The sequence below is a fragment of the Lotus japonicus genome, chromosome 6 (genome assembly GCF_012489685.1).
Source record: "Lotus japonicus ecotype B-129 chromosome 6, LjGifu_v1.2".
In the NCBI taxonomy this organism is placed as follows: Eukaryota; Viridiplantae; Streptophyta; class Magnoliopsida; order Fabales; family Fabaceae; genus Lotus; species Lotus japonicus.
Genome location: NC_080046.1, coordinates 64,071,929 through 64,088,544, shown reverse-complemented (window position 1 = coordinate 64,088,544; position 16,616 = coordinate 64,071,929). Strand labels below are relative to the sequence as shown.

Below are 16,616 nucleotides of genomic sequence, written 5' to 3'. Positions count from 1 at the left end.
ATTGTTGTCAAGGTGGTGAAATGAGCAAGCTCATGAAGGTTCTTCACCACGCGGTAAACTAACACTATAAGAAAACACCGAATTATCGAATGTTTTTTACATTCTAGAAACAGTTTCAAATAAAATCTCGTGGTTAATGAAGACCTAGAAATTATCATAAAAAATAAAAATAAATGATACTGACGATCTAGGCCGTCGAAAATTAGACAGTAAATAAAATCTTTTTGATAGGAAGTTACCGCCAAGTTATTGTTAGTAATTTCGAAATTTGAAATTGTCATATGTCGATAATTTGGCGGCTTTAAAAATAATTGAAAGTCAGTTAGTGACACCCAAAACCATCGATTTTTTGACGTCAAAATAAAAATCTTCATTGAAATAGAAATGCCAAAATATCAGACCGAATACATGCGTTAAAACACAGAGGAAAATTCCCCACCCAAACCTCATCTCAAAAGACTCTACGTACTTAGCTATGGTGTGAGCCACCTTTATTAGCATCCATAAACACATGACTAAATGAAATGTAAGTAAACAAAGGAATCAAGCTTTGAATCTTCATAATAACTAATAAGAGGAGCTAGATAAGAATTATTTTGATCTTGACTATTGACAGCACGAACAACTTTATGGGAATCAGATTCAACTTGCAGCTTAAGATATCCATCGATAATTTCAAAAGTTAAAATTTTTGTCAACTAGTAACTTGACAGGATTGTGAAAATTTTATCGTAGTTTCAGCATTTAGTTAGGTTAAACACATAATAACTTATATTTCTATGAGAGTGATTTTAGGAATAAGATCATCAATTTTTTTTTTGTAAGAAGTATCAGTACAAGCCATTTTTAAAACAAGTGACTAAAATCAAAGTTTAAAGTGTACATAAAGTAAAAATCTATTTTAAAAAGTGTAGATCATTTTCTGATATTCATATAAAAGTAAAGGGGTTTCATACCCTTTAGCCTTAATTTATCATTTTTTCTAACAAACTTTTATAATTTATAATTTAATTTAATTTTTTATACTATAAATAATGAACTGATGGGTTTCAAACCCTCCCATTCTAAAAGGTAATAAAGTAACGCAAAAAACTTGAGGTAAACAATCTCAACAAAATCTCTCATATAAAAGAAATCAATAATTATTCAAACTAAGGCACATATGTACGCCAATTCAAAGAGAAGAGAAGAATACATATTCACTGCTAAATTTAGTGTTTTTCTATATCATCTATGGCAGACTCATTAGTGCTCTGAGTCCTTCTCAATGACCTTTCCTTGCTACTAACCATTCTATCAAGAGATCCTATTCTCAACCCTGAACAACCCACTTTCTCCAAATCATCACAATCATGTGGCTCATCACCACCCTCTACAGGTGGTGCTGTGGGTTGTGCTTGGACCCTCATGCCCAAATTACCATGCCCTGACTGGACTTTGGGTTCAGCCACAGCACGGCAAATTGGGCATGTGGTGTTAGCATTAAACCATTTATCAACACAATCAACATGAAAAATGTGCTTACAATTTGGCAGCACCCTTATAGTTTCATCTCCCACAATAGTGCCTAAGCAAACAGAGCACTCTGTAGCTTCTTCACCTTGGTTGAACTGCTCTGTTTGCTTGTACAAGAGTTTAGGCAAAGAGGCTAGGATCAAAGGGTCAAGGCCATGATAGGGTGCCTCAAGAACTGAACTCACATCAACTGGTCCAATTTGTGTGTTGATGTAATGAAGAAGGTAGTCAATTCGGCGTCTTCTCTGTCGGCGTCTTATGAGATGTATTGCACAAAAATGGAGAAAGATAATGAACAAGATCATCCCAAACAAAGAGAAAGCTGCAATCAGCATGAGTTTAAGGCCTATACTTACTGATTCTTCACCATGTTTGTCTTCAGACCCCATGCTTGATTTCTCTCCAATCAAGCAAGGACAATGGTTTTGGTTACACTCTTAATTTGCTACTTCGAAATATAATGTCTGGTTTGAGATGGAAATTAAAGTATATGGTCGTGGTTGTTGAAAAATGAGCATTACATTACGAAATTTGAACCTTTCATTTTAATCTTTGGTTGTCCCTCTATGTCACGATCATGGACTTTAGCATATGAAACGATTTAATTTTTTTTGACAATTCAAAGCTAGATTTCACATATGAAACGATTTATTATCGGGGACAATTGGAGTTTAGACACTTTGGTCATTTGATGCACCGTATCTTTGACGGAGAATCATGCTTGAGATGAGAATATTTACAGTTTGCAGATGTTAGATAAATAATATAAAAATATTTATGCGATCTTTTTTAGAGTTTAATTCTTATCGTCTCAAATTTTTTTAATAAAAAGTTGAATTTAAGCACGTAAATGAGTTTGTCCATTTATCCACGCTTCAAGTCAAAAACATTTTTACGTGAGGGGTGAGGGTGACACTGCTACAACAGATACATATAAGTCATTATTTCTATCAGATTTTTATTTCAAATTTAATATCAGGGAAATTAACATCCTTCTTTAATTTTTTTTGTAGAACATGCATCGTTCTTTAAATAAATTTATGGAATTGATCTTATATGGAAGCAGATCATTCGTCTCTTACTTATAAAGAATTTCAGTTTCAAAAAAATATAAAGCATTTCATTAAAAAAGACAATACCAAAAGTAGACAAACGAATTCTGAACCAAATGTTTGTAAGCTACCAATTAAAAATTTATTTTCAGAATAACAGTTAGGATTTTCTCAACTTATTTAATGTTTATCACAAATCTAAATTATTATTTTTTTGATAGAAAAAGAAATTAGATTTGTCATAAATTATTGATAGTAAAACATTGTGTTTCCATTTCAAGTGACCATTTACATATTTTATTTCATTTTCAATGGCCTCCAGATTCATTCTTAAATTGACGTTCAAAGAAAAGATTCATTCTTAAATTGGAGATATTTGAAGAATAAGTTCAAATTTTTAAAATGCTAAGATTACAACGATTTAAATAACAGGTGAGATATTCATATTCAATATTTCCATATCTTTTAAAAACTGATTAAACAATCACAGACATTTGTCAACGTGCACACTGGAACCTTTAATTTAATAAATTCCGTAAATTTTTTCTAACCATAAAAAACATTACTCTATCGGAGCAGATTATCGTATGTAATAAATTTTCTAAAAAAAGGACTATTCAAATAGTAAACTTTTAGCAATATATATATATATATATATATATATATATATATATATATAATTTTGTTTTGAAAAATTGAAACGGCGGATTAGGGTGACGTATTTTTTAAAATGTGAAATTTAATTTTTGCTATTTTAGGAATGCATAGGAATTATGAAGTTGTATAATTCCAGTTGCTCACGACACTGAATTTCATTAATAAACGGCCTAAATGACAAGAGTATGGTCCCAATCCCAATCCCAATCCCAATCCCAATCCCAACCAGAAGGGAAGTAGGTAGGAGTATGAGTTATTGTGAAAGATATTTCTGCTAAAATTATCATCCGAAGTATTAGGGAACAATAAATTATATTTTATGACCTCACATCTAGAATAAATTTATCTCAACGTGAAAGTAAAAAGTAGAAAAGTTGTAAAAATATTGGTTAATGGTTAAATTAGTCCCGAGTTTATGAATGAGTTTAATTTTAGTATTTCTAACAAAAAATAACGTTTAATAGCGGTAAAAAACTAGCAATAATTGTTAAAATATGACCGTCACTAAACATCATTTTTTCCTCCGAGAGACTAACATTAAACTATCTTACAAATTCAATAACTAATTTCATCATTAATAAAACTATCAAAGTAACATTCAGCCTACCAAAACAAACAACTAAAAATATCCTAATGAGCCAAACCACATTGTTTATTGACGGGTTAAGCAAGGTGTGTAAAAACTGAGTTATGGATTTCAGCCCAACCCACCAAATGCAAATGGCAAATATAAGGGACCCAAAAAAAATGGGCCAGTCTTATTCTACCACCCCTAGGCTCTAGGACCACCATATAGTCGTGCTTACATACAATTTTTTTTCTCTAGAAAATCTTCTCCTTCTCTATAATAGTTCTTTTTTCTCTCCACAGTAGGTGAGTTCTTTACCACAAGAGGTGAATTTGCTTCTTAAATAAGTGACTTTTTCAGTTTTTCTCTTTTAATATGGGGTTTTCTCTTTTCTTCACTCATCTATTAATGTCTTTGTGGCCACCATCGTAATCCTTCACCGCCATCTCCGTTGTTGCCTCAACCTCCCCATCAACCCCCCCCCAAACCTATTCATCCTCTTCACACCACCAACCTGTTTTTCTCATCTCCTACTATCATCACCAAGGGTCAGGTATTGAAGTTAAATATCGCAATGCACAAAGTTGAAATATCTCTTGGCAAAAGAAGTGTTAAAAATATAATAAAGAAGTTGGAGATTTGGAGCTTTCAGATATGCATTTTCTTACATTTTTTTTCCATGTTTCATTGTTAGTCATGATTAAAAGGATAAATAACTCCATGTGAAATAAATTAACAAGTTGGTCCCGTAGCTCAGTTGGTTAGAGCGTTGGTCTTATGAGCCGAAGGTCGCGGGTTCGAGCCCCGCCGGGACCAGCTTTCATGTTATTTTTTAGACCTATTTTTAAAACCATATTTAATCATATTATAAACAATCATCAACCGTTACGGCTGTCATACGCTCCTTTCATATCAACGGCCCACAAAATTCCAGGTCAAAATATTAATTTAAGAAGTCTAATACAATAGACTTGCCTGTACCAACCACATGATTGGTGTTTGACAACAAGCCAAAAACCTTGTCAATGTCATTACAGATAAGAGTCAACAAGGATTCTTTTTCCTTTTAGTTTTTTTTTGTTCACGGGTCATATTTCTCATCCAATGAAATCTTCAATAATTGAGACCAAGATGGAAAACCAAACCCCCTATTTGCAATTGAAAATGATAAGTTAATGGTTTATTAGTTACATGCCTAAATTCTTTAGGATGCAGGTGATCCTATATAATCTATAAAAGTTAATCTCTACCTCCAACAACTTTTTAGGGTTTAATGCAGTTTGTTTTAAGAAAAAATGCTTACATATCTTATTTGACATTTCCTTCACTTCAGATTATACTTGTTTGTTTGTTAAACATTACCTCAATAGGTCATAGCAGCTATTCTAACATGGGATAAAGGAGTTCATGGCCAACACCGAAGACCACTACAGGATGACAAATTCATATTTCATGATTGAGCTAGTGACCTTATTAATCTTCATGAGTTATTGTCTCGTGATTGAGACGTCCTTCTTCAACATATATCTCACAAAGCTTGCTAATCCTCTTTTGAGTCTTTGTTCTTTAAAAATGTGTTAGATAGTGGTCCATAATAGGTTCTTTACTTGAGTTTGTCCTTTGTAAACTAATTTGTAAAAGAGTTTTTTAGCACCCTTTGTGCTTGTTGGAATAAATTTTAGCTTACCAAAAAAAAATTTAGAGATGTGTTGATCTTATAGTTTGTCGTTTATTTTTTTCTAGTTAAAATAAAAATTTGTACCTACTCACATCCAAATGATTACATTTTTATTTCCAATTGACTTTTTTTTCAAAATAGAAAATTAAAATCAGCTTATCAGATTTTTTACCAACTAAAAAACATTTTACACTTTTAACATGACAGTGCGAGAAATAAAAAAAATTAATAGACATACCCAGAGGTAGAAGAAATGAAGCTGTCATCATCAAAATATTGTCACAGTTTGTTCTGCTGTCATTATAGCCTCCGTTGCTGAATTCTCTAAAAATCCAACCAACTGTATTACGATGATGCTACTATTGGGAGGACAATGACCCCACGCACGTACTCGTCGGTTGGGGAATTCTATTCACATATCTATAAAAGTTTTTTCACTTTTTTTATTAGAAAATTATTCACAGCCAACAACATTGTGATTAATGTCTTCGCTGCTAATGCTCGCACACGATAAATAACTAATCACAATATACACTCTATTTTTATGAACAAAGATTGAATTCCTAACCTCATGGTTAAAAGACGAAATGAGCTAACCATTACGCATGTTTTCCATTTTTTTTTTTTTTTTTGGACATGTTTCTATATTTTTCTCACCTTCCACATCATATATGAGAGAATTAAAGCTGGTATTGGGCCATGGCAATCCACATTCCCCACCCACCTTTTATTCTTTAGCTGACCCTTTCTCTCTCTCTCTCTGTCTGTTTTTCTTTTCTTCCTCTTTACTTCTGCTGCACCATTCATATCATTTTCCTACCCAACCTTTTTCCATCTCATTTCTTAGCTGCCCAGTTCAGGGAAAAAGGTCCATCCTTGGAACCTTCTCTGGTATGTCATGTCACTCTCTCACCCCCAATATGCATTTTTTCTTTCTTTTCGTGTGATTCTGGGAAATCCCATTTGCATGTTGGTTTTAAGTTAGTGTGAGTACTTGTCTATGCAATTGAGCCTATTCATTCTTTGTTTCTCAGCAGTTGAGTTCTTGATCCATGTTTTTTATGTTCTGTTTGGTGAATAACAATATGAGTTTTGGGAGGAAGATAGTTCAGTGTGATTGTTTAAGTTGATTTTTGGTATCAAGTCTAAAAGCATATGCTATGTTAATAGCTATAGTTAGCATTCAATTTGTGAATTTTACTGATTTTCCTTTTCTAGTGTTGCAAACTGTGATCCGGTCTATAGCTGTAGGCTATTCTGACCATAATGTGATTGCAGATAGAATCCAGCCTACAGTGTATTTGTAAATTTTAGTACAATGTTTCCTGGATTGCATATAAATACATTGGACTTTGATTGCAAACAGCTTACTCAAGAAATATTCTTTATCAGAGTTTTGGAAGCATGAATTCCTACAAAGACTAATATTTGCAGGAAGTAGGTCTAAGGGCCTGTTTTGATGTGGATCGAATAGTACTTAAAGGAGCTTCAGCTTAGGTCCATTTTTTAGTAGAGAAACACTAATAAGTGTTCTTTCGTCCGTATCCAAACGGGGTTGTAAGTCTTTCATATTATAATTTGAATATAGAAAAAGACGAGAAATTAAAGGGGAGAGGAACTTCAAAACAATTTTCATCTTCTTTTTGTTATTTGTTTGTTATTAAGAGATCTCTTATTGTTAAGAACAACTTACTAAATCTGTACTTATGGAGTGACCTGCATCTGCTAATGCTTGCTGTATTATTAAAAAAAATCACAGGGCTAGGTGAATTTGAAAGAAATCTCTTCACATCAAGAATGGGTTCAGGTCATTGGTTTAAGTCAATAATTAGATTAAGAAAATCAAAAGGAGGAAGATCAAAGAAAGCAAAGGTACCTTGCACTTCCTATTCATCTGTCTAATCCTTGCAGGGTCAAGTTGTGTGATTGTAAACCTCTATATATCCATTATATCCATTATTTTTCTGAAAAAAAGTGAATTACTATTTGAATTTTGGTGGCCATTTATCTTAAATCATATGATGTGATGGTACGCATAACTATGGTTCTTATTTCATTTTAAGGATAAAACCTTAGTGAGCTGCCTCTTGTCTAGACTTAGTCATTGTCCGGAGTTGAAATGACCAACATTTTGTCAGAATACTAAAACAGAGAACTTTGTTGTCGTAAATTGAAAAGCCTTCTATCATATGATTCAAGATTTCAATTACATGATGATGCATATGACATGCAGTAGATGTTGTTTATGATTAAAAAACAAAATCATTGTTTATAGTTTAAGCTGCAGTGATACCATTTATTATCAAGTACTAGAATTTATTTTGCATGTGTCCTGAATGTTTCTATCTCTATATCTGGCCACACTTTGATATAGGGTGCCTTAGCTCCAGAGAAGGCAAGTGCATTGAAGCTGAGTGATTATACAGGAAAAGAGTCTGGTGATTTGGAAAATGGTATTAAAAATGAAAATCTTGTGTCGGTTGAAACTATAGCTGCAATAAGGATCCAGACGGCATTCCGGGCTTATAAGGTATGTTGAGTTGAAAATTTTGCAGAGACAAGTTTTTAAAGTATAGGCCAACTCTAATCTTACTTTATTGAATGAGCACATCCTTAGTGATCATGCTTCTGTTTCCATATTTCATTTTCTACTGTGAATTTCTATGTACTGTTACTGCTGCTATGCCAGCTTTCTCATTGTGGTTTTTAGGTGTACATGATTGCTGAGTTTCCACAACAATATGAATTACGTATGTTTTGCTATATTTTCATGTACTTTTTTGTAGATATATCTACATCATTGGAAGATGGGCTCGACATTGTAAAATGGTATTAAATCAATGCAGAGTATGTCTAATTTATGAAATAAGTGCTAAACTGTAATTGGACAATTACATTAGCATGATGAAGTGGAATTGGCCTTTTTTTCCTTACCATTCTCTAAGCTCATATGTTGACAGGATTAGGAGCTCTAATAGGATTCTTGATATTTTTAAGTGGATGTTTTGGATTCTGCTCTTATTTATGGGCAACAAGTGATGATTTAGCTCTCTATCTTTATTCTTCTGCCCTGTTCCTTAATTGTCATGGATGCTATATCATTCTTCAAGATAAGCATGGATTGGTAAATATTGGACTATTCTCTTAAATGCAACCTTTTATTTGAGACTTTCCTCACGTTAAGGACTTGATTTAATTCCTACGAACAGAATTGGCAAATCTGATTGCTTTGAACTTGGAGAAAAATCATAAACAAGCAACTTCTTTCACTACATAATGTGTTGGCTGTTGTAATTGTCTTTATATGCATGCCATTTATGATTATAGCTGAGAGATATAGATGTAGCTTGTGTTACTTATTGATGATAGACAGACCTGTGTTTATCTTCTAACAATATTTGTTTTGCAAAGCTGACTTTTAAATTGTTTAGGCTAGAAAAGCTCTACGTCGCTTGAAAAGATTCACAAAACTGAAGGTCCAAATACAAGGTTACTCTGTTAAAAAGCAAGCAGGTACAACTATAACATATCTTCATTCATGGAGCAAGATACAGGCTGAGATTAGAGCTCGCCGAATCTGCATGGTGACAGAAGACAAGGTCAGGCAGAGGAAACTAGAGTCTCAACTAAAACTTGAGGCAAAGCTCCATGATCTGGAGGTAATCTTTAGCTTGCACTAATTTTTTTCAGTAATAAAAAATATTTTCTTATGCCGATCCTCTAAATGAATCTGCATTTTTATCTGTTTAATTGATGAAGACAAAATTGTTAGTTATATAGAGCTTTTACTTTTGTTTTAAAGTAGTGCACCTTTCACATTTTGTTAGAGCTTGTTAAATACAATTTCGAGGGACTTAATGGCCTGCCCTGAATTTCCTTTTTCCCTTTTCTGTAGTCTTTACTCTTTAGTTAAATTGCATAGTGAAAGGATGCGTTAAAACATGTGTATTTAATTCAATTCTAGGTTATTAGTTCTTGAAATCTTTTATCATTGAATTATTAATAGTGGTCAATTGATTCTGCTAAAAACAAGTGCTTGTTTTGAACTCATTTCAGTTAATATTGTTCTGAGTACTGGTTTGCCTAAATTACAGGTTGAATGGTCTGGTGGTTCTGAAACCATGGAGGAAACCCTTGGAAGGATACATCAGAGAGAAGAAGCAGCAGTTAAGCGGGAAAGAACGTTGGCATATGCCTTTTCTCATCAGGTATGGAAATCTTAGGAATGTCTCCTTTTCTTGTTTTCCCTGATCCAGCTGAAAATGAATTACATGTTTTATGAATCATAGTGGAGGGCCAACTCTAGTCAGAGCCAAATGCTAGGCAATTGTGAACTTGGCAAAGCTAACTGGGGTTGGAGCTGGAAGGATCGCTGGATCGCTGCTCGGCCATGGGAAAGCCGCATTCATAACATTAACCTGAAGAAATCTCCAAGCCCAAACAAACAGTCAAGCAAGGTTCAGAAGGATAAGAGTATATCAACACCTAAAACCCCAGTTTCAGCTACACCTAATTCATCCAATGCAAAAGGGACTCCTCCTTTGGAGAATGGAAAAGGGACTACAAAAGCTAGGAGATTGTCTTATCCAACCACAGAAAAATCTGTGGTTCAAGTAGTGGAGGCAGTTCACAGCAATGGTTCCTAAGATAAAGCACATTTTTAAGTATCAAAGCCTTTTGGGTGACTTGAATTGAGCAGAGTCAAATTGTTTTGCAACATGCCATAAAGTAAAGATGAGATGACACTATTTATTCATTTGATTGCTTCTTATTTGTGCATATGAATGTAATAGAAATTCAAACCACTGTAGAGAATGGGTCAGTTGACCTGCATGAGGGTGTGATTTGCTGATTGCTTCTGTTTATCATCTTTATCAGTCATGTATGTATATAGAAAAGCATCTTATATTTTTCCTTCTCAATTGTAATAGTAATATTCAAAGATATGATCATATTGTTGATTTTGTTATGGTTTATTATTACCATATTGAGATTGCTTGTGCAGCTTGCTAATGCTTATGTTCCATCTGTGACACAATATTATGCTACATACATGTATTTCTAAATTTTCATGGTTAGTTTCATAATTCAAAGTGGCAAATTTTTTTAGTCCTATTTGAACGAATACTTTGCACTCTTTCTATTCAAATCATGACAAGGTGAAAAAATAGTGCATCGAAGGTAGAAAATACGGTCGGGTTCAAAGAACATGTACAAAAGACTTATATTTATCTCACCTTAAGGGGACTAGTAGTGGTTCGACTCTCTCCCTGTCATGCTCGACTAAACCGACGACCCTTTGAGGTTATATTTTGCATTAGATTAGTCTTAGTCAAATCGCGTGATAAATCCATTTTGAAGTTGAAAACAAAACACAGGGCATGCATGAGTGGTGAACAGGACATTGTTTCATTGTCTTTTATCTGATACGGTTACCACGTTTCTGTATATCATCACTTCAACAACGTTATTGATTGTAAATAATAACTTGCAAGTTTGTAAAATCTTGGAAATTTTTTTGATGGCGATGGGTTCAAACAAGGTTCCAGAGAGATTACAAGCTCTGCTTCATCACTTTCGATCTTCAAACTCGCTACCCAACATCACCAATCTCAGCCGCGACCAGTTCAATTCGAATCCGACAAAGAGAGCCGCAGTTCTCATCTGTCTCTTCGAAGATTCCGATGGCAATCTGCGAGTGTTTCTCACCCAGCGAGCTTCTTCTCTGTCAACACACTCCGGTATGTATATATTTCACCCTTTCTTCTTCTGGGTCACTCTCAAGTTTTGGTATTTTTCACTGATGCGTGTGGTTGTTGAATTGCAGGTGAGGTTGCTTTGCCCGGTGGCAAGAGGGAAGAAGGTGATGCTGATGATGTAGAAACGGCGTTGAGGGAGGCTAAGGAGGAGATTGGCTTGGATCCTTCTCTTGTTACTGTCATCACTCTGCTTGAACCCTTCCATACCAAGGTATCACTATGTATGATTAGTATTAACATTGTGTTCTATTTTTATTTTTTCCTCACTTCATTTTTGGTTACTTCTAGTATCAATTCCATGCTATTGTGTGATATAGGAAGAGAAGGTAGGGAAATGAGAGATATGAGATAAGAAGAAAACATAAGTGAAAGTTAGATGGAACACAAAGCTGAATCGAAACTCTACTTCTACCTGCATTCTGCTCACTAAGTTAAACTTCATTTGTAAAGTATTTGGAGGGTGGTGGTGACACACAATTCACTAAATTAAACCCGCAAGCGTTTAGATCAAAATGCACGGGTTATCTAACTTAAGCAGAGATCCCAGGTTTGAGTTAAATACCCACTGGTAGAGAGAGCTTTGCCGCTTGAAGTATTTCTATCTAGCTCGAACATGATTGTCTCAGTGGGCGGTGCCTAATTGCCTATGATGTAACCGTAACTCAAAAATTACACCATGTAACTTCTTCTGATGACTCATGAGTGTTTATGAACTTGGTAACCAAACACCCTATTACTTAGATTTAGGCTACCAATTCCTCAGAATTACTATTGCAAACACCCTTTTCAAACATTTATTGAAAATTTTGCTCATAGTTAGTATTTCAATTCACTGCTTAGATCTAGTTTCTTCTCCTCAAACTCAAGTATAAAAGTCTCCCAATCTTTTTTCCTCAAGGTTGTAGTTGGACTACCAAAATTTCACGGATCGGTTTCTGAGTGGCAGTGCTGTCATTTTCAACATACCTAATTGATCACCTCTCCTAGGGACAAATGCCAAAGTGTAAACATCAAATTCAGAATATGTGCTCGTTGTGCAATTTGACATTCTATGTTTCTTTTTCAGTGTACATTATTTTCTTTGGGGACTCAATCCAAAACTGAATTCCCTTACAAAGTGGTTATTATGTGCAGTATGGCATTACAATAATACCCGTTGTTGGAATGCTGTCCGACAAGGATGTATTTTCCCCAGTTTTAAACGCAGCTGAAGTAGAAACTATATTTGATGTTCCACTAGAGATGTTCCTCAAGGTTTTTACTCCAATTCCATGTCTCCCTTAAAACTTTGAACTTCTTTTTTGTTAGAAAATTTCTGTAAATTTTGACATGATGAAATGCAAATAAACATGATTTCTGACACTTTGGTTTTAACGCAGAATGATAATAGGAGGGCTGATGAAAGAGAATGGATGGGAGAGAAGTACCTTCGACATTATTTCGATTATGAGGTTGAGAATAAGAAGTATGTCATCTGGGCTGTAACTGCAGCAATGTTAATTAGGGCAGCTACCGTTATACTTCAGCGACCGCCAGCTTTTCTGGAGAAGAGGCCTAAAATCTGGGGAGGAATTACTGAAAGTGACAGGATAATGCTACAGAATAGTTCTTCTAAACAATGATGCTATTATCCAATTGACTCCGCCTACTGTATGTATGCCTACTGAAAGTGACAGCTTTTGATTGTTCAAGTTGATTTTTTGTATCAAGTCTAACAGCACATCAAATGTTGATTAATAGCTTTAGTTAGCTTCAATATGTGCAATTTACTGATTTCTTTTTCTAGTGTTGCAAACTGTGATCCAATCTGATAGCTAGTACCCTTTTCTGATCATAATGTGATTGCTGATGGAATCCAGCGTACCGTATATTTGTAAATTTTAGCACAACTTTTCCTAGATTGCATATATATTGGTCTTGATTGCAAACAGCTTACTGAAGAAATTTTTTTTATCAGAGTTTTGGAAGCATGAATTCCTACAAAGACTAATATTTGCAGGAAGTAGGTCCAAGAGCCTGTTTTGATGCGGATTGAATAGCACTTAATGGAGCTTAGGCCCATTTTTTAGTAGATAAACTCTGATAAGTGTTCTTTCATCCGTATCCAAACGGGTTGTAAGTCTTTCATTTTATAATGCGAATATAGAAAAAGATGAGAAATTAAAGGGGTCAAAACTATTTTCATCTTCTTTTTGTTATTTGTTTGTTTTTAAGAGATCTCTTATTGTTAAGAATGACTTACTAAATCTGTACTTATGGAGTGACCTGCATCTGCTAATGCTTGCTATATTATCAAAAAACTTCACATGGCTATGTGAATTTGAAAGAAATCTCTTCACATCAAGAATGGGTTCAGGTCATTGGTGTAAGTCAATAATTAGATTAAGAAAATCAAAAGGAGGAAGATCAAAGAAAGCAAAGGTACCTTGCACTTCCTGTCATTTTTAGTTCATCTGTCTAATCCATGCAGGGTTAAGTTGTGTGATTGGAAACCTCTATATATCCATTATTTTCCTGAAAAGTGAATTACTATTTGAATTTTGTGGCCATTAATCTTAAATCATATGATGTGCTGGTACGCCTTATTATAACTATGGTTCTTATTTCATTTAAAGGATAAAACCTTAGTGAGCTGCCTCTAGTCTAGACTTAGTCATTGTCCAGAGTTGAAATGACCAACATTTTGTCAGAAGACTCAACAGATTCTTTCATTGTCTTTTATCTGTTACGGTTACCACGTTTCTGTATCATCACTTCAACAACGTTATTGATTATAAATAACTTGCAAGTTTGTATAATCTTGGAAACTTTTTAATGGCGATGGGATCAAACAAGGTTCCACAAAGATTAGAAGCTCTGCTTCATCACTTCCGATCGTCAAATTCGCTACCCGACATCGTCAATCTGAGTCGCAAGCAGCTCAATATTACACTTACATGTTGTCAATTTGATGTGAAACTTGTATGTTTAATTCGAGTTTGAAACTTAGTGGCTAAATTTATAAGTTCTTTACATGTTACTGGCTGAAATATTGAATTGGTTCTCCGTCTGATGAGTTTAAAGAGTCTCTCTCATACTTAGTTTTTAGTTATAAAAATACTTTTTTATAAGAAGCACTTTGAAAAAATCACACAAACTAAGGAAATTAATATTTTTTATAAAAAAATGACTACACTTAATTGCAATGATGTATTTTCCTTTTCACAAAAACAATCCTGCTAATTACCACAAATGTTGACAATACTTATTTGGAGCTTGCAATTTCCACCAAATTTTTGCACAGGGAATGAGTCTCTTTACATTGGAATGAATTATTTGACTTAATTTAATAAGTGTATTTCACATAAGGAATGCTTCCGCGGCTAGAGTTAGGACTAGGAGTGTCCAACAAGGTTCGGCTTGATCCGAAACCAAATTAATTAATTCTATTATTCTGCTTACAGTACCAAGTAAACTCCCCCACCAGGTCCAGATCAATCAAGTGCTTTCAGGACCGTTGCAAACCTATGAGCCCTACTCACCAGGAACTCCCCCACACATCAACACCTCACCTCATTCATGTCACCAAGGAGGAGCCACGGGCTCAAGATATTGTTACAAAGAGCCTCTAAATGGTGCCACAAGATTTCACAAAGAGCAGGAACATGAGAGGCATATATCGCGCTACACGCCCAAGAAATATTCTCCCGCCAAACTTCAAAGGAAACAACTAGACCATGCAGGTCCAAAAGTCTGAAGTTTAACCCAGAATTGTTCCTAGTTAAGACCCAAATGTCACCACTGAAAACCACTGCCTCATAAATAAAGGAAGCTGAGAAACCCATGGATGATTAATTAATTTGGTTTCGGATCAAGCCGAATGGACACTCATAACTCTAGCCGTGGAAGCATTCCTTAAATCAACAATTAGATTGATTAAAATATATAGGCATTACTGTAATTCATTTCCACATCAACATAGTTAAATTTAAAAACATATATGTTTTATCGTCAATAATATTAATCTGGTACTCTATTGTTCTAATTAACTGCAATTCAGCTATTTGATCATGTAAGATGTGTGGTGTTGGGGTGGAGTCTTGTGGCCATCTTGTGTTTTTGGCGATGGACATTTGGCGAGGGTGCTATGGGTGGATGTGGATACTAACAACACTTCCAAGGGTACCTCGTGATCATCTTCCTCAGTTTAACTTTGGCTGGACCAAAAGACAGAAGATTGAAGCATTTTCCATTTGGCTAGCTAATGTGTGGTCAATTTGGTTGGTGAGGTGCAAATTTTGATGGTTTTGGGGCTAGCTACTGCGTAATGACGTAATTTTCAGGGCCGGTGAGGTGAAAATTTCGATAGTTTTGGAGCTGGTTAAATGGAGGTCGTGGCATTGGATCAAGGCTAAATTAGGAGGGTTTTCTTGTTCGCTGTTTGAGTCGTCTATCAGGGCCGGCCCTGGGCCTGTGCAAGCAGGCCCACAGCCCAGGGCCTCCAAAATGAGGGGGCTCAAAAAAAAATTTGAATACTTTTTACAGCGTTTTTCTTTAAGAAAGCGCTGTAAATAGTCCATCTTTTACAGCGCTTCGAACCGCTGTATATTATTTTACAGCGGCTAGAGGTCCGAAGCGCTGTAAAAAGCGTTTTTTAAGTTTTGTGTACCTATTAAACTTTCTCCAAAAAATAATTTAAGGGTCCATTTTTATTATTAACACAGGGCCTCCAAAATGTCGGAACCGGCCCTGTCTTCTATGCAACCGTTTCTTTGCTTACAGGAACTGTAATGCGTTACTGGTTTGGTTCTCTATCTGCTGCGTTCGGTGGATTATATAGTGGGTAGAGTCTTATTTTATGTGGCAGTTGGATCACGAAATAGGTGTGGATTTTGGTGGTGAAATTGCTGTTTCTTCTTGTGGCCACAAATGCTTTTCTTGTTGCTTTTGTTCTCTAGTAGTAACACGGTCATTTTGGTGGTGTCATTAGTGGTGGGGTTGACTGTTTGCTTTAAGTTTGGATTAGTTGGGTTTCTTGCCTTTGCTCTTGTTTCTTGTTTCTTTTTCTTGTTTTTGTATTTGTATTATGAGTTTCGAGTACCCTTGTATTCCCTTTGACTGATAAAAAAAAAACTAAATCTAGGACAGAGCTTAGCATATTTTGTCCAGCTTCTAATTTTTCCAATGATAAAATCATGAGAAGATTGATTTCCATATACTATTTGAGAAATTCAATAAGGAAACCTTGGGGCAAAAGCTAAAGCTAAATGTCCGCAAGAAAAATGATTCAAATTCCACGTCATCACCATATCCATTTTTAATTATTATTCTACTCACATGCAGAAGGTGTGAGAAGATATAATTCGGTTTGCAAATCTCAATGGACCCACCCATAACTGACAAGGAGA

General features: G+C 34.9%; 3 protein-coding genes and 1 non-coding gene across 5 annotated transcripts; 3 read left to right on the top strand and 1 right to left on the bottom strand.

Annotated features, from left to right (window-relative positions):
• Nucleotides 1–1,101: 1,101 nt before the first annotated feature.
• Nucleotides 1,102–2,118, bottom strand: LOC130724073 (E3 ubiquitin-protein ligase ATL41-like). The gene has a single exon (XM_057575242.1). The coding sequence runs from the start codon at nt 1,902–1,904 to the stop codon at nt 1,212–1,214; it is 693 nt and encodes a 230-aa protein (XP_057431225.1). The 5' UTR covers nt 1,905–2,118; the 3' UTR covers nt 1,102–1,211.
• A 2,416-nt stretch (nt 2,119–4,534) lies between these two features.
• TRNAI-UAU (transfer RNA isoleucine (anticodon UAU)) lies at nt 4,535–4,608 on the top strand. Its single transcript has one exon. It is a non-coding gene; the product is annotated as a tRNA-Ile (tRNA).
• Nucleotides 4,609–6,173: 1,565 nt separating this feature from the next.
• Nucleotides 6,174–10,489, top strand: LOC130722553 (protein IQ-DOMAIN 9). Of its 2 annotated transcripts, none has more exons than XM_057573311.1 (6): nt 6,174–6,361; nt 7,230–7,342; nt 7,845–8,000; nt 8,902–9,129; nt 9,565–9,678; nt 9,760–10,489. In XM_057573311.1, exons 2-6 carry the CDS (start codon nt 7,268–7,270, stop codon nt 10,114–10,116), a joined length of 930 nt encoding a protein of 309 aa, XP_057429294.1. In that variant the 5' UTR covers nt 6,174–6,361; nt 7,230–7,267; the 3' UTR covers nt 10,117–10,489. The 2 variants fall into 2 exon arrangements, with proteins under 2 accessions (XP_057429294.1, XP_057429295.1); XM_057573312.1 differs by lacking the exon at nt 6,174–6,361 and adding an exon at nt 6,436–6,456.
• Nucleotides 10,490–10,753: 264 nt separating this feature from the next.
• On the top strand, nt 10,754–13,097 carry LOC130722555 (nudix hydrolase 15, mitochondrial-like). Its single transcript, XM_057573314.1, has 4 exons — nt 10,754–11,211; nt 11,298–11,440; nt 12,364–12,483; nt 12,609–13,097. The coding sequence occupies exons 1-4, from the start codon at nt 10,992–10,994 to the stop codon at nt 12,849–12,851; spliced, it is 726 nt and encodes a 241-aa protein (XP_057429297.1). The 5' UTR covers nt 10,754–10,991; the 3' UTR covers nt 12,852–13,097.
• The last annotated feature ends 3,519 nt before the right edge of the window (nt 13,098–16,616 follow it).